Raw genomic sequence first — 17,419 nt, 5'->3', positions numbered from 1 at the left:
CTGCTCAATGGAGATGCCTATCCTTTTTAACAGTCAGATAATCTTCCATTATTTGGATGTACCATAATTAATTTAATTTGACCATTATTGAAGGGAATTTTGGTTATTTGGCATTGTAAACAAAGATGCAGTAAATGTTGTATGTGTCTGTGTGTGTGTGTGTGTACAGTGAAGTTTTCAGGTTTTTATAAGATTGACATTATTCTACTTTTATTCTTTACCACTTAAGATGCTTTATTAACTTAGATTCTCCCAATTATCTCCTAGATATCGCATCACAATTGGCAATAAAACTTGTGTGTTTGAGAAGGAAAATGACCCTTCGGTGCTGCGCTCACCCTCTGCTGGGAAGTTGATCCAGTACATTGTGGAGGATGGAGGCCACGTGTTTGCTGGCCAGTGCTATGCCGAGATCGAGGTCACGGTGGTCACTGGGCTTCCGGGTCATGGGAGGGGAAGGTGGGGAAAGAGTTGGCTGGGATGGACTAGGACTCGAGAGGAACAGCAAGGGAGTAGAAAATAGAAAGGACAGAGTATCTGTTTAATTGGGGTTATGAACCTTAGCATTTTCTTTATTTAAAAAAATATTTTCTTGGCTGTGCCATATGGCATGTGGCATCTTAGTTCCCCAACCAGAGATGGAACCTGCACCCCTTGCGTTGGAAGCATGCAGTCTTAACCACTGGACTGCCAGGGAAGTCCCTGAACCTTAAGATTTTAAAAACACACTAAAAGCTCATACTTTTCCTTGGATAGATGAGGAACCTCTAGCTCTAAAGAATAGATCCTGGGCAGTGGCACTTATTGAGTGTTAGGGATTATGCCAAGTACTGGTTATACAGAAAGAATATGATAGGTGGAATGGGGCCTTGAAACAGACTTGTCATGAAATATGAATTTTGAGAAGGCTGAGCACAAAGTGCAGAGGGCCACCTGCCCAAGTCAGTATGGGGCTGGATGGGCAGCACGAGAAGAATTCCTGAAAGAGGGGACTTTGATCTTGGCATTGAAAGATAGACAGTGATAGACCAGGTGAGGAAGGCCAGACAACGCTGTTTAAAGGTGAAGGCACAGCATGTACAGAGGCACAGAAGCGAGAGCGTGTGGTGTATAGAGGGAGCTGCAAGTCCATATTGACATCGCTTGAGAACAGACTGAGGTTTAATGGGAAATGGCAAGCAGAGATGCCAAATGAGTCGTCAGAATTTGAGATCATAAAGGACCTTATAAAACATACTAAGAAGTTTAGACTCTCCTCAAGGCTGGTGGTGTCACTAAAAGATATGACACAGAAAAGTGATGGAATGAGATTTGAGCTCTAGAATGATTGCTTCTAGTGGCCTTATTGGAGGTGCATAGCATGTAAAGAGGTCTATGGGGAGGTTGTTTTTGTTCTTGATTTTTTAAGTTTATTTGACTGCACCAAGTCTTAGTTGCTGCATACACACTCTTCGCTGTGGCATGTGGGATCTGTTTCCCTGACCAGGCCCAAACCTGGGCCCCTGGACGGGAAGTGCAGAGTCCTAGCCCCTGGGCCACCAGGGAAGTCCCTGTTCGGAGATTTCTGAACTCCTCTAGACCAGAAGTGATAAGGGCCTAAACCAAAGGGTTGGCAAGACAGGAATATTTTTGAGAGAGGTTTAGAAGATACATTCAGCCTAGCTTGTGACTGGTAGATAAGGGAGAAAAAGGAGTGAGAATGATCCTTAGGTTTTGGTCTGGATATCATAGACAGACAGTGTAAGTACCTGGATCCACAGGTATGAGGAAGATAAATTGTTCATCATTTCTCGGTATAAGACAAGTCAAAACCAACCATGGCAAAAGTGGGTTTAAACATTAGAAACGGGAACCATCAGCAGTTGTCATTAATCCCTAAAGCTAGGTCCTGAGAGATTTTGGTTTTCCTTGTAGGTGATGAAGATGGTAATGACCTTAACAGCCGCAGAGTCTGGCTGTATCCATTATGTCAAGCGGCCTGGAGCAGCTCTTGACCCGGGCTGTGTAATAGCCAAAATGCAACTGGACAACCCCAGCAAGGTCCAGCAGGCAAGTAGGCGGAGAGACACTCTTAATATTGCTCTCCAAGAGCTGGGTACACGGTAGGGTTAGTCTGGAGAGGCAAGTGATCTCGATCCTTGGTTTTCCAGTTTCTCCAGCTTTTTACCCGTCATTTTATGCTTTATGCCTTTGTATTTGTGCCTTTGGTATCATGCATCTAGAATTTGTAAGAGTTACTATGATACTAAGAATCTGTGATTTTCCTCATGATGCTTCTCTCCTTGTTGCTGGATGTAGTAAAGGGAAGTCTTTCTTTCTTTCTTTTAATTAATTAATTACTTTGACTGCATGGGGTCTTAGTTGTGGCAAGCGGGCTCTCTGTTTCTATGTGTGGGCTTCTCTAGCGCAGTGTGTGGGTTTCTCTCTAGTTGTGGCACACGGGCTCGGCAGTTGCTTTGCACAGGCTTAGTTGCCCCACCACTTGTGGGATCTTAATTCCTCCTGGATGGCTGACTCTTAACCACTGGACCACCAGGGAAGTCCCTAAAGGGAAATCTTGATTTTACATGATGAATCTAAGTTGCAGTGGTGTGTCTGAAGGTAGTGGATGACTTGATCTCTCATTGGGGTTGACAGGCTGAGCTTCACACAGGCAGTCTGCCACGGATCCAGAGCACAGCGCTCAGAGGCGAGAAGCTCCACCGAGTGTTCCACTATGTCCTGGATAATCTGGTCAATGTGATGAATGGATACTGCCTTCCAGATCCTTTCTTTAGCAGCAGGGTATGAATCACTTTTCTTAGGTGGGGTGGGGTAGGGGAACAGGTGTATATCTTGGAGAATGGGTGTTCTCCAACATAGTTTAAAATTCATACAGGGAATTTTTTTAAGAGGGAGGAAGATAGAGCTGTTTGACCAAAATTCTGCCACTGTTAATTGTTGGATTTGAAGTCTTTATATCCTTGCTTCTTATCTCTGTCATTGACTTCACATTTAATTGGGATTTAAACCAGTGAACAAGGACAATGTTAGTTGTTTATAATTTCAAAGTAAGTACCGGCATACCTTGGGGATATTGCAGGTTTGATTCCAGACCGCTGCAATAAAGTGAATATTACAAGAAAGAAAATTACGCAAATTTCTCGGTTTCCCAGTGCATAGAAAAGTTATGTTTATATATTGATCAAGAACCTGCCTGCCAGTGCAGGAGACATAAGAGATGTGGGTTCGATCCCTGGGTTGGGATGATCCCCTGGGGGAGGAAATGGCAACCCACTCCAGTATTCTTGCCTGGAGAATCCCATGGACAGAGGAGCCTGGTGGGCTACAGTCCATGGGTCACAAAGAGTCAGACATGACTGACGTGACTTAGCAGGCATGTAGTCTATTAAGTGTGTAATAGCATTACATCTAAAAAATGTACATACCTTAATTAAAAAATGTTTTATTGCTAAAAAAGACAAATCATCTCCTGAGCCTTTAAGGAGTCACAATGGTTTTGCTGGTGGAGGGTTTGAAATACTAGAATGACCAAAATGTGACACAGAGACATGAAGTGAGCAAATGCTGTTGGAAAAATGGTGCCAATAGACTTCCTTGACACAGGTTTTACATGAAATCTTCAGTTTGTTAAAAAAAAAAACCTGCAATATTTGCAAAGTGCAATAAAGCAGTGCACAATAAAGCGTGGTATGCTATACTGTATGGTAGTGAGTTCAGACATATAATTTTGTTTGGGGGATTGTGTTAATTTTGTCCAGATCCTATTTTATCATTTCCTTCTTCTCAGGTGAAAGACTGGGTTGAACGGTTGATGAAGACCCTCAGAGACCCCTCCTTGCCTCTCCTAGAATTGCAGGATATCATGACTAGCGTCTCTGGTCGTATCCCGCCCAACGTGGAAAAGTCTATCAAGAAGGAAATGGCTCAGTATGCCAGCAACATCACATCCGTGCTCTGTCAGTTTCCCAGCCAGCAGGTACTTACAGACTAACGCTGCCATGTTCTGCTGGCTGCCCGCCCTAGAGTTCATGCAGTGGGAGTCCTTCCTGTTTGGATCCTCCTCACTGCCTGGATGTTGTACTTTTGAAGTTTTAAGCATTGTGCACTTTACAAAACTGCCTCATGATGCAAGCCCAGTAAGTTAAGTGTTGGGTGTGAAATGTAGGATATCTGTGGTTAAGACAAAAGCATATTAGTCGTGTACCCCATAGAGGTTTGTCCCTGGGGCTGGCACCCTGGTTAGAAGTACTTTCATGATTCTAAAGCAGGCGGATATTTGTAGCTCTTTCATCAGAGACTTCCTCACTACCTGTGCAGCATGCTGATTACTCTGTGCCTCTGATCCAGACTTACATGTAGGGACTAAAGCTGGACAAGTGGGGCATTAAGCATGTCTTGCCTGTCAGGACCTCTGGTAAGGCGCTAGTTTTTGTGGTCACTCTTTAGCTCATCTGGCAAAGGGTGAAAAGACAGAGACGTTGCTTTCTTATTTATCATGAATGAACCCCTAAACTATGCCTAGTAGCATTCAGCTGCTCTCAACATGTGAAAGATAGAAATAATCATGTTACAATGATGAAGATTCCAATAGAGACCCAGTCATAGAGAGCTGACACATGGACGCCCGTCGGGAAAGGGGAGGGTGGTACGGATCGGGAGAGTGCCACTGCCGTGTAGACACTGCCATGTGGGAAACAGGTGGTAGTGGGAAGTGCTGTGCAGCACAGGGAGCTCAGCATGCTGCTCGGTGATGACTTGGAGAGGAGAATGGCGGCAGAGGTGGCAGGAAGCTCAAGAGGGCGGGGATATATGTTTACCTATAGCCGATTCACTTTGTTGTACAGTAAAAATTAACATTAAAGCAGCTATACTCCAATTAAAACAACAACAGGATTCCTAGTGTTGATGCTATTATGCAGGCTAATGTTTTAGGTCCCTTTGTTGAGTTGGGCTTCATTTTTCTCCTTTCTTATACTTTAGATTGCCAACATCCTAGACAGCCACGCAGCCACACTGAACCGGAAATCTGAACGGGAAGTCTTCTTCATGAACACTCAGAGCATCGTCCAGCTGGTGCAGAGGTAGGTACATGGAACTCCAGAGTCCCAGACCTGCCCGTCCCCACACCTTCCTTCCTTCTCAGTAATCACAAAGAGGTTTACCTTCAGGTCACCTTAGAGAACTTAGACAGCACCTCGTATCTTAGAAAATACCTACGTCTACTAAATATCTTAGAATCGTGAGCTAACTCTCCTACTCAGCGTTTCTGATGACTTCTTTCTATTCGGCATCTTTCCATCAATTATTAAGGCATGAATCTCACTGTCTTCTTTTTTCCTTACAATTTCCCTTGAACACGTAATTTTTCTTCTGGCATAGGGCCCTCTTTGACATTTACTCTTATTAGCTCATGGGATCAACTATTGGGCTAAAGGCATCTTCACAGGACTTTTTCAACTTTGAGATATTCATAAATTTTTCAGATTTCCCTTAGCCATTTCAAGGCTGTGGTGATCGTTTCTGCTTAGCAATGAGGGACTGAACCAGTGTGTTGTTGGGTAGGGCTATCAAGTGGTTTTGCTTTTGTTTTCTCTCTCTCTCTCTTTTTCTCCATTTCTTTATAAGAAAAAAGTCTTGTCTGTGGCCACATTTCTTTTAGACTTGGATTTATGTTATTTATTTATTATTTTTGGCTGTGCCACGTCCTCATCACTGTGCATACATCCTCTCTAATTGTCGTGACCGGGGTTTACTCTCTAGCTGCCGGCTACACTGGCTTCTTATGGCGGTGGATTCTCCTGCGGAGCTCGGGCTCTAGGGCGTGCGAGCTTCAGTGGTTGCCGCACGCGGGCTCAGTAGTTGTGGCGCACAGGCTTAGTTGCCCCACGGCACGTGGGTTCCTCCCAGACCAGGGATCGAACCTGCGTCGCCTGCACCGGCGGGCAGATTCTCAACCACCGAGCACCAGGGAGGCCGGCTTGACTTTAAATTGACCTGGTTAATTGACTCTAGACTGGCTTCTGTCCTGTCCTATATACACAGGGAAGGCTGTTCTATAGGAGGCCTAGTAAGCTTTGGGTTTATTATTTCATGGTTGGTTATTTAATGGTGTTAGCCTGTCAGGATTTTCTTCTAGACTTAAATTCATGTTATTTATTTATACCTTCCTCTGTCTGCCTAGGTACCGCAGTGGCATCCGAGGACACATGAAGGCTGTGGTGATGGACCTGCTGCGGCAGTACCTGCGAGTAGAGACACAATTCCAGAACGGTAAGCTCCTTCCTGAGGCTCTGTACCCGAGAGCATCTCCTTCGAGGGCTGAGCGATAGCTGAGCCAGTCCATCCTGTCACCAACACTTGACACGAACAGCCATCTTCCTCCTTTCACCAGTCCCTTAAAAACTAAACTGCTCTGTCCCACTAACACCAAAGAAAGAACAACAAAACACAACTTGATGAGACTGAATCAGTGTGCTTCTGCAAGAGAGCTGACATAATTTTTCTAGTAGAGATTAGCATTTCCCATTGGCCTCTTCTTGACCTTGTATAGTGAGGGTTAGTTGAGTCAGACCAGGCTGAAATTGAGAAAGCCTATCCGAAGAGCTTGCCTCTCAGCAGCTCATCCATGGAATGAACAACAGGCATCTGAAAAAGGCTCAGATTTTCTAATGCTTTCCAGTGTATTGTTTGGGTGGAGTTTATCCGTCACTTTCTCTGTATAGTGTCACTAATGACTTCAGTTCAGTTCAGTTCAGTCGCTCAGTCGTGTCTGACTCTTTGCGATCCCATGAATCGCAGCACGCCAGGCCTCCCTGTCCATCACCAACTTCCGGAGTTCACTCAGACTCATGTCCATCGAGTCGGTGATGCCATCCAGCTATCTCATCCTCTGTCGTCCCCTTCTCCTCCTGCCCCCAATCCCTCCCAGCATCAGAGTCTTTTCTAATGAGTCATCTCTTCACATGAGGTGGCCAAAGTACTGGAGTTTCAGCTTTAGCATCATTCCTTCCAAAGAAATGCCAGGGCTGATCTTCAGAATGGACTGGTTGGATCTCCTTGCAATCCAACGGACTCTCAAGAGTCTTCTCCAACACCACAGTTCTAAAGCATCAATTCTTCGGTGCTCAGCCTTCTTCACAGTCCAACTCTGACATCCATACATGACCACAGGAAAAACCATAGCCTTGACTAGACGGACCTTTGTTGGCAAAGTAACATCTCTACTTTTGAATATGCTATCTAGGTTGGTCATAACTTTTCTTCCAAGGAGTAAGCGTCTTTTAATTTCATGGCTGCAGTCACCATCTGCAGTGATTTTGGAGCCCAGAAAAATAAAGTCTGACACTGTTTCCACTGTTTCCCCATCTATTTCCCATGAAGTGATGGGACCAGATGCCATGATCTTCGTTTTCTGAATGTTGAGCTTTAAGCCAACTTTTTCACTCTCCACTTTCACTTTCATCAAGAGGCTCTTTAGTTCCTCTTCACTTTCTGCCATAACGGTGGTGTCATCTGCATATCTGAGGTTATTGATATTTCTCCCGGCAGTCTTGATTCCAGCTTGTGTTTCTTTCCAGTCCAGCGTTTCTCATGATGTACTCTGCATGTAAGTTAAATAAGCAGGGTGACAATATACAGCCTTGACGTACTCCTTTTCCTATTTGGAACCAGTCTGTTGTTCCATGTCCAGTTCTAACTGTTGCTTCCTGACCTGCATACAGGTTTCTCAAGAGGCAGGTCAGGTGGTCTGGTATTCCCTTCTCTTTCAGAATTTCCGTCTCTAAAGCACTGTGGCTAAGATTTTAAAGCTCCATACTGCAGATACTGCTTTCTGCCACAAGATGGCAGTGAAACGCCACAGAATTTGAAAGATTGCCTCTTCATGCTCTTTGCTCTGTTTTGCTCATTTTTCCATCTTTAAAGGATGACTCTGCCGCTCATGACAAGCAGAAATACTCAAGTAAATATTGCAGACTGAATCTGGCAGTGTGTAAAATAATACGTCACAACCCAGTTGTCTTTATCCCACTAGTGTAAGCTTGATTAATATGTGAATCATTTATCATGTAATGGATAAAAAGAGGAAAAAACATGGCCATCATCTTAAGATATGGATGATACAAGCCTTTGACAAAATTGAATATCCATTCATGATAAGTTCTTGCCCAACTGAGAATGAAATGGTACTTTTTATCATGTAAAATTCTCCTACAAAAAAATCTGTAGGCTACATCATACATAGTGGTAAAATGTTGAAAGCAATCTCTTTAAGGTTAAAAATAAGACAAGGATGCCTGCTATCATTACTGCTCTTCAGCATCATAGTGGATATCCCAGCTGCTTTTGTAAGGCAAGAAAAAAGAATAAAAAGTATGAGGAGTGGAGTAAAGGTATGGAAAGGAGTACAGAAGTACATCAGCCACTATTAGGTATGACATGAGGTCTACCCGGAAAGCCTCAAAGTATCCACATGTTTATTATTAGAATTATTTAAAATCTAGCAAAGTTGCTGGATACAAAAGTCAGTATATGGGGCTTCCCTGGGAGCTCAGTGGTAAAGAATCTGCCTGCCAACATGGGAGATACAGGTTCGATCCCTGGTCTGGGAAGATCCCATATGCCACAGAGCAACTAAGCCCGTGAGCCATAACCACTTAGCCCACGCACCCCAGAGCCCGTGCTCCGCAACAAGAGAAGCCACCGCAATGAAAAGCCTACACACCACAGCTAAAGAGTAGCACCTGCTCTCTGCAGCGGGAGAAAAAAAGCTTGCACCACAGCAAGGACCCAGCACAGCCAAAATTAATTAATTAATTAATTAAATTTAAAAAGTCAATATACAAAATTAAAATTTTATAGTAGAACAGTTTAGAAAAGTATTCCATTTGAAATAGCAACCCAAAATATGAAATTCTGAGGAATAAGTCTAACAAAAAAATTTGCAACCTTTTTTGGAGAAAGTTGTAATCAGTAGAAATAATAAAGATCTAGATAAATATCATGGCCTTGGATTGGAATATATATATTTGCAAAGTGTTGATTCTCTCGGAGTTCATATGTAGATTTATTGACTTTGCAATAAATATCTTACTAGTGTATTTCTATGGAATTTGTCGGGCTAGTTCTATAATTCACATGAAAAGTAACCAAGATTCTTCTAAAGAAATACACTATGGAGGTATTTGTCCAGTTAAATATCAAGATTTGAGATAAAGCCATATTAATGAAGAGATTGTGATATTGGTGTTAGGGCAGATTAATAGAACAATGGGACATTGGCTCTGTTAACCCAGAGGCAGATACATGAAAAACTACAACAGGGCATGTGTTGTAAGTCATGGGGAAAGGACAGTTTGCTACTGGGTAATGGATTATTCATTTGCCACCACCCCTCCAAAAAAAAAGATCCCTAGCCTAGACAAGATGCACAAAAATCGATTCCAGATTAATTTAAAACTTAAACACATACTAAAGGGGCAAAACTACTTAATTTTTAGGAGAATATCCTTATGACCTCAAGACCAAGAAGATTTTGTCATGTAAAATCAGCAGGAACAAACTATAAAGGAAAAGGATAAATAAGTTGACATCACTTAAGAAATTCTGTTCATGAAAAGATCCCATAAAAAGACTTTGAAAATACAAGCCATAAAGTGGAGGAAGATATTTATAAATCGTAACAACTGAGAAAGGATTAGAATCTGTAGAGCACTGCCTTGAGTCAATAAGTGTAAGATGACCTAATAGAAAAATGGGCAAAAGATAAAAAAAAGATAATTTGGAGAAGAGGAAGCACAAATGATCACACCCAAATGATCAATGAAAAGATGTTCGATCTTACTAATTAGAGAGCTATGAACCAAAACCACAATAAGATCGGCAAAAATTTAAAATTCACATCATCTTCCACCACTTGTATAAGTAGAAGTGCAAATTGTTACAACCACTTTGGAAACCAGTTCATCAGTACCTGATGGAATTGAACTTATTTATATTCTTCAACCTACCAATTTCACTCTTAGATGACATGCTCTAGAGAAACTGTTACACATGTTTATTAAGGAGACATATTCAGGACTGTTGGTGGCATCATTATTCATTAATAGCAAACAAGACTGGAAACAACCCAAATATACACAAGTTGAATAGATAGTTGAATTCTAGTATATTTCTACAATGGATTAGTCTACAGCAGTGAAAATGGAACCAAGATGCATCCAAAACATAATGGTCAGGGAAAGAAACAAGTTACAGAAGGATCCACACATTCCATTGTTACCAAGTTGAAAACAGGAAAAGTGAATATATACATTCATGGATACATATATATATGTACACACACACATTTGTGATACATGTAAAGAGCAAAAGAACGATTAACATAACATTCAGTTTAGTGGTTATTTTTGAGGAGGAGCACATAGGATCCTTCAAAGATACTAAAAATGTTCTGATAGATGGTAGTTACTTGGGCGTTTATTCTTCTGAATGTATGTGTCGCAGTAAAAAGTTTTTTTAAAAGAGGTACTTGGCATCATTGCTTTCTTTCTGCTTAGTGTCTCTGCTGCCTCTCCCCTGGGTAAATGTTCTTCATATTTCCCCTGGCCCTAGTAATTTCCATTACCAAGATATATTTCTGTTGTCACTTTAGGGAGAAATATGAATGTATATAGGATAACCAACAGCTTCCATTTTGTCCCAAATGGATATTTTATGAAATTGGCAGCTCTCTAAATACTGAAGTTCACTGTTTTTCAAATATATTTAGGTTGATTTTGAAAAAAATCTTATGTCAGTCACTAATATTTAAAACAGATAAGGGACTTCCCTTGTGGTCCAGCAGTTAAGACTTTGCTTTTCAATGCAGAGCGTGTGGGTTTGATCCCGGGTCAGGGAGCTAAGATTCCACTTACCTCCTGTCCAAAAAAACCAAAACATTAAATAGAAGCAATATTGTAACAGATTCAATTAAGACTTTAAAAATGGTCCAAATCAGAATAATCTTAAAAAAAAAACCAAACAGGTAAAAGCAGAGTTGCCTTCGTTGATTGTACTTGATGTTCTAGGAATACCTGGCAGTGCAGTTTGAATGCCACTGTTGTGGTTTGTAACTTAACATGCAGTCTGAACTAGGTGATAATCCTTTAGTATTTTCATGATTTCATAAAAATTCTGACCCTTTAGACTATTCGGATGCTCATTCTCCTTTACTTGTAAATTTAATTCTGAGGTAAGCTGTTTTCTAAAGAACTAAATATTACTTATATTCCGTGGTAGAAGTCACTATGGTATACCTGAGGCTTACGCTTCTGTTGCAAAACACAGCCCTGCCCGTGAGAACTAACCTGCCTCTGGTGGCCTTGTGAAAGGCCAATGAAAATACGCATAACTGTATCTCTCTACAGACCTTTTACCTTCATGCAGGGTTCTTCCTGATCTGTGTCTTAGTTTGGATTTGGAATTCCTAGGCATTGCTTAACTATTCTGTGGACTTAGAAGAGAAAATGTTGATTCCAGAGGAAGCAGCCATCCTTCTTGTGGATATTGATAAGTTTGGGTGTTTTAGTTTTGAACTAAAACCACGCCTTCTAGTTGAGGTGAAACAGTTTTGGTGAGTGGAACATGGAACCAGAATCTCTAGCTGGGGTTTAATGGTGTTGACATCTCTTTTTAAGTAGCTGAACCCTCTCTTCTAAGGAAACCACGTTGCTCAGGTTGTGTGCTCAGTCTCGTCCAACTCTTTGCAGCCCCGTGGATGTAGCCTAGCAGGGTCCTGTGTCCAGGGCGTTCTCCAGGCAAGAATACTGGAGTGGGTAGCCATTTCCTACTCCAGAGGATCTTCCCAACCCAGGGATCAAACCCATGTCTCTTGGGGTCTCCTGCATTGGCAGGTGGATTCTTTACCACTAGTGCCACCTGGGAAGCCCAAGGAAACCATTGCAGGAAGCTAAATAAGAGAGTTTAGAGTAAGGGTCGGGGGTGGACTCTCAGGCCCTAAGACACACCCTTCCCCACCTGTCAAAATTTTTAAATGAAAATAAGACTTAGAGAAGTAAAGTGATTTGCCCAGGAGCGCATCACCATTTGGTAACAGAGCTAAGCTTTGAGCCCAGGGCTTTTATACCAGATTACCTGACTCCTAGCCCAGAGTTGTTCTTAATAAACCACACTGCCAATTCTATAGAAATCTACCTAAGAAAATTCTCAAGCTGTTTCTTCTCACTGCTTATTAATTTTCTAAATAGCATGTAAATGTGAACGTGCGTACATGGTGGTGACCGGTTCTTTTTGCTGCTCGTAGGCCACTATGACAAGTGCGTGTTCGCCCTCCGGGAGGAGAACAAGAGTGATATGAACACTGTGCTGAACTACATCTTCTCTCATGCTCAGGTCACCAGGAAGAATCTTCTGGTCACCATGCTTATCGTGAGTACCACTTTTCAGAACCTGTAAGGATGGCTGACGAGACGAAAAAGTGTTTCTCCCTGTGATGGCTCTGGTCAGAGGGAAAGCTCCTGTCTCGTGTGATTCTGGGATGAGCGGGGCTCGGGTTGTGGGTTAATAGTTTCTCACGCCCGTCTTTGCCCTTGACCTGAAGGAACTTGCTCCAGTTGGGAAAGAATTGTTCTGCCAATTATTCATATCATTTTAAAAAATGAATTTATTTTTTTAATTGAAGGATAATTGCTTTACAGAATTTTGCTGTTTTCTGTCAAACCTCAACATGAATCAGTCATAGGTATACATATATCTCCTCCCTTTTGAACCTCCCTCCCATCTCCCCACCCCACCCCTCTAGGTTGATGCAGAGCCCCTGTTTGGGTTTCCTGAGCCATATAGCAAATTCCCATTGGCTATCTATTTTACATATGATAATATAAGTTTCCGTGTTACTCTTTCCATACATCTCACCCTCTCCTCCCCTCTCCCCATGTCCACGTCTATTCTCTATGTCTCTTTCTCCATTGCTGCCTTGTAAATAAATTCTTCAGTACCATTTTTCTAGATTCTGTATATATGTGTTAGAATATGATATTTCTCTTTCTGCCTTACTTCACTCTGTATGATAGGCTCTAAGTTCATCCACCTCATTAGAACTGACTCAAATGCATTCCTTTTTATGGCTGAGTAATATTACATTGTATACATGTACCACAACTTTATCCATTCGTCTGTCTATGGGCATCTAGGTTGCTTCCATATTCTAGCTATTGTAAATAGTGCCGCAGTGAACAGTGGAATACATGTGTCTTTTTCAGTTTTGGTTTCCTCAGGGGATATGCCTAGGAGTGGGATTGCTGGGTCATATGGTGGTTTTCTAAAGAATCTCCATACCATTTTCCATAGTGGCTGTATCAATTTACATTGCCACCAACAATGCAAGAATGTTCCCTTTTCTCCACACCCTCTCCAGCATTTATTGTTTGTAGACTTGTTGATGATGGCCATTCTGACTGGTGTGAGGTGATATCTCATTGTAGTTTTGATTTGCATTTCTCTAATAATGACTGATGTTGAGCATCTTTTCATGTGTTTGTTGACCATCTGTATGTCTTCTTTGGAGAAATGTCTGTTTAGGTCTTTTCCCCACTTTTTGATTGGGTTGTTTGTTTTTCTGGTATTGAGTTGTATGAGCTGTTTGGATATTTTGGAAATTAATCCTTTGTCAGTTGTTTCATTTGCTATTTTTTCCTCCCATTCTGAGGGTTGTCTTTTCACATTGCTTATCGTTTCCTTTGCTGTGTAAAAGCTTTTAATCAGGTCCCACTTGTTTACTTTTGTTTTTATTTCCGTTATTCTAGGAGGTGGGTCACAGAGGATCTTGATTTGATTTATGTCATCGGGTGTTCTGCCTATGTTTTCCTCTAAGAGTTTTAAAGTTTCTGATCTTCCATTTAGGTCTTTAATCCATCTTGAGTTTATCTTTGTGTACGATGTTAAGAACTGTTCTGATTTCATTCTTTTACAGGTAGCTGTCCAGTTTTCCTAGCACCGTTTATTGAAGAGGCTTATTCATATCATCTTACACAAGAACTCAAAGCCCGTGGCTCTACTCGCAGTTGCCTCATGTTTCCCCATTCCTGTTGTCACTCACGACAGTAGCTTTATAATGGAGTCTTATCTAGCCAGCATTGTTGTTTAGTTGCCAAGTTGTGTCTGACCCTTTTGTGACCTCAGGGATTGTAGCCCACCAGGCTCTTCTGTCCATGGGATTTCCCAGGCAAGAATACCAGAGTGGGTTACCATTTCCTTCTCCAGGGGATCTTCCTGACTCTGGGATCAAACCTGTGTCTTCTCCATTGGCAGGCAGATTCTTTACCACTGAGACACCAGGGAAGCCCTATGTAGCCAATGTACAGTCCCATTATAACTTTTGTTTGTTCTATGAATGTCAGCAATGGCTCTCATATCCAAAACTTAATAACAAAAAGTAACTGTTAGAAGTCTAGTACTGTTCCTTCCGGACTCAAAACACACTTAAGTTTATTCCTCATCTTCTTTGATCCCTTTCTGTCTTATTTATATGGACGTCTTAAGCGTTGACTCATTGGAAATGACTCTGATACTGGGAGGGATTGGGGGCAGGAGGAGAAGGGAACAACAGAGGATGAGATGGCTGGATGGCATCACCGACTCTATGGACATGAGTTTGAGTGAACTCCGGGAGTTGGTGATGGACAGGGAAGCCTGGCGTGCTGCGATTCATGGGGTCGCAGAGAGTCGGACACGACTGAGCGACTGAACTGAACTGAACTGAAGCTCAATTATTGGATTGGTAGTAGATACATGCTTTTGTCCCCATAACTCAGTAATTTGAGAATTAGTAGAAAGAGGCAATGAGAAGGGAGACTAGTAAACACGAGTGGGACTGATGTACATTTGACCAGTGGGTAGAATTTCTGTGGCCTTGAGGATTTTTAAAGATGATTTGTAAGCTCTCCACTCATTGGTTTTTCTCGCTCATTCTAGGTAGGAATCAGGACAGTAGGACTGGTCTTCAAAACCTACCCCCACCAGTCCCATCCCACGAACAATTTCGTACTCCGTGAACAATTAATTGCCTCGCTGCTACATGTTTGTGTTTTGGGGAGACTGTATTACCTTTTTGCTCCTTTGGTTTTCTTTCTTGCCTTTTTGTGGGATTGGCATTCTTGGTACCTTAATTCCATCCTTTCTTCTTGGAGGGAAAAAAACTACACATCTTCTGCTATATTTTATTGCATGGTTCAGAGTGAAGGGAAACTATCTGCTTCACATCTCTGGTTAACAACAGTGCCACTCTCTCAGTTATCTGCCTAGGTGGCTAACTCTGGAGGATATAACATTTCTTAGAAATAGCCACTTTAAAAAATATGTAATCATAGGGAGAGTTCATTACCTTTGCTACCCTAGAATGGCTAGACGGTGGGGAAACCAGCAGATGCATTTGAAAGGAAAAAAAAAAATATCAGCACAATGTAATATTTCAACTTCTCCAAGTGATAGGTTTCAGCAAAGAAGATATTACCTTTGGCAACCTGCTGGTTTTCTTTCTCTCAATTGGAAGAGGGAAGAAACCTCTGACTAATTAGATTTTTCCCTTAAATTTTAATGAAAGGGATTGCTAACTCTCATTTGGTTAAAGCCAAGACTTTTCTGGCAGGAAAGGGCAATGATGAGGATGTGGAAGAATCTGTCAGTTTGGACCTAAAAATGGGGTAGAATTTGCCATTTTAGAAAGCTAATTATAGTGAGTTTTCATGTTATTATGATTACCTTTTTAAGGACTTAACAGTTTTTCTGCACTAAAAATAGACCAAAGCCCAGAAACCTTGGAGCAGCAGAAGAGTAATGATTGTCCAAGACTGTCGCTGGGTTTCTTAAATTCTAATTTGTAAGATATAGGGGCTCGGCTCGCTCCTTTTGCGGAGTGATTGTAAGTAACGCTTGCCTTAAGAATCTCATTATTGGAACACGGAGCCATATTTCCTCAGAGAATTCTGGAGTAGCTTTGAGCCGGGGCTGTTCATTTCTCAAGTAATCACGCTGGTGTGATGGAGAGAGAAAATGGCAGCTGTTCGGAGCTCAGGCCTTCAATTTTCTTCAGAGTCCAGTCACTCAAGTGTGTAATTACACGGGGGGTGCTGCAGAGGCGTTGGGCCCTGTCAGAGAGCTGGTTTGAGGCTGTGCTTTCTGCTTTTGCCAGTCAGGACAGGCAGAAGCCAATGGGACTCTGGCTTGCTGCTAGTTCTTTTTTTTCCCCACCTTGTCATCCTGATTACTTCTTACCTGCGTGGATGGTACCCAAACTTTCTTTCCAGCAGGCCGAGCTCTTTGGAGAAAAGAGTCGTTTGTTTAGTGTTTTGGTTTAGATGAATAGGAAGGAGAGGAGGAGGAGGGGGAGGAGGGGCTGGGAGGAGGGAGAGGGAAGGGGAGGGGGAAGGAGGAGGAAGGTTGAAGATGTGAACCAGAAAGATGGATTCTTCCTTTTCTTTCTTTTGGCATTTCACATTTGTCTTTAAAAAAAAAACAACAACAAAAGAAAACTTGGTAAACATCTGTAGGCTTTTATATCATTAAATTGCTTTTGAAATATCAGTTATTTTGACCTCGTCCCAGAGATTTGGAAAACAAGAAGTTAATTGCTGTGACTGAGCTAAGGATCGGCTAGCAGTGACTTGGGGAGCAGGGATGAAGGCTGGGACAGGACTGCTCTCCGATCTGCCTTCTTCCGGGGGCGGTGGGGGGTGTCCAGTCCCCCACCTCACATCTGCATTAGTGGGGGTGGCTGGTAAAAGCCATTTCAGCTGTTTGGGTTATTCTCTCTAATGGCTATCACCTGGCTATGGCAGCGTTCCATTCCCCCAGCTTGCATTCTCTGCTGGCTCCCCCTTTCTTTGCTTACCTTGGCTTCCTGATTGATGGTTATGTGCCCAGCATTCCCATCTCTGCTTTCTAGAAGTAGGACTGTCGATGGTGTGCTTTGCTGAACTAGACAGTGATGTCTGGGACTTTTGAACCTAGAGGGTGGGAATCAAGAAGATTGAGCCTCTGTGAATCAGTGTTGCAGAATGTGGGCTGCTCCGAGGAAGCCACCCTGCCTTCGAGGTGGTGGCATCACTTGCCTCATAGTCTCACTAGCAGATTTCATCCAATCTTTCACTGTATCTGGAGAGCAAAATATTGAGTAAAACGCTAGTTTTGTCCAGTTTTCTCCATGTGAAGGAACATGGTGCCACATTGAAAACAAAGGAAGTTTATTTTTTGAAAGCTCTTATTTCTTAATTTTATAGGAAAACGCTTAGGAAATTGTTAATGTTTGCTCAGAGATGTTTGAGGGACTCTTTAGCCAAATTTTGTGCTGATGGAAAGGATCAACCTCTTCATAGCTCTAGACAAAAGGGTATGTGTCTTGTACCCACCTTGATTCTGAGTA

The 17,419-nt window shown here is 42.2% G+C and overlaps 1 protein-coding gene across 14 annotated transcripts in view; it reads left to right on the top strand.

The window, feature by feature from the left end:
* ACACA (acetyl-CoA carboxylase alpha) overlaps positions 1–17,419 on the top strand; it is a 286,753-nt gene that overhangs the window by 131,642 nt on the left and 137,692 nt on the right. For all 14 annotated transcript variants that reach the window (XM_024979601.2, XM_005219975.5, XM_059877716.1 and 11 more), the window contains 7 exon segments: positions 268–418; positions 1,915–2,049; positions 2,638–2,784; positions 3,791–3,979; positions 4,984–5,084; positions 6,185–6,273; positions 12,305–12,429. In XM_024979601.2, the coding sequence (XP_024835369.1) occupies positions 268–418; positions 1,915–2,049; positions 2,638–2,784; positions 3,791–3,979; positions 4,984–5,084; positions 6,185–6,273; positions 12,305–12,429 (937 nt within the window).

Source organism: Bos taurus, chromosome 19 (assembly GCF_002263795.3).
Source record: "Bos taurus isolate L1 Dominette 01449 registration number 42190680 breed Hereford chromosome 19, ARS-UCD2.0, whole genome shotgun sequence".
NCBI classification, from domain to species: Eukaryota; Metazoa; Chordata; class Mammalia; order Artiodactyla; family Bovidae; genus Bos; species Bos taurus.
Note: the sequence above shows the minus strand (reverse complement) of the source record. Positions and strands in the feature narration are given on the sequence as shown.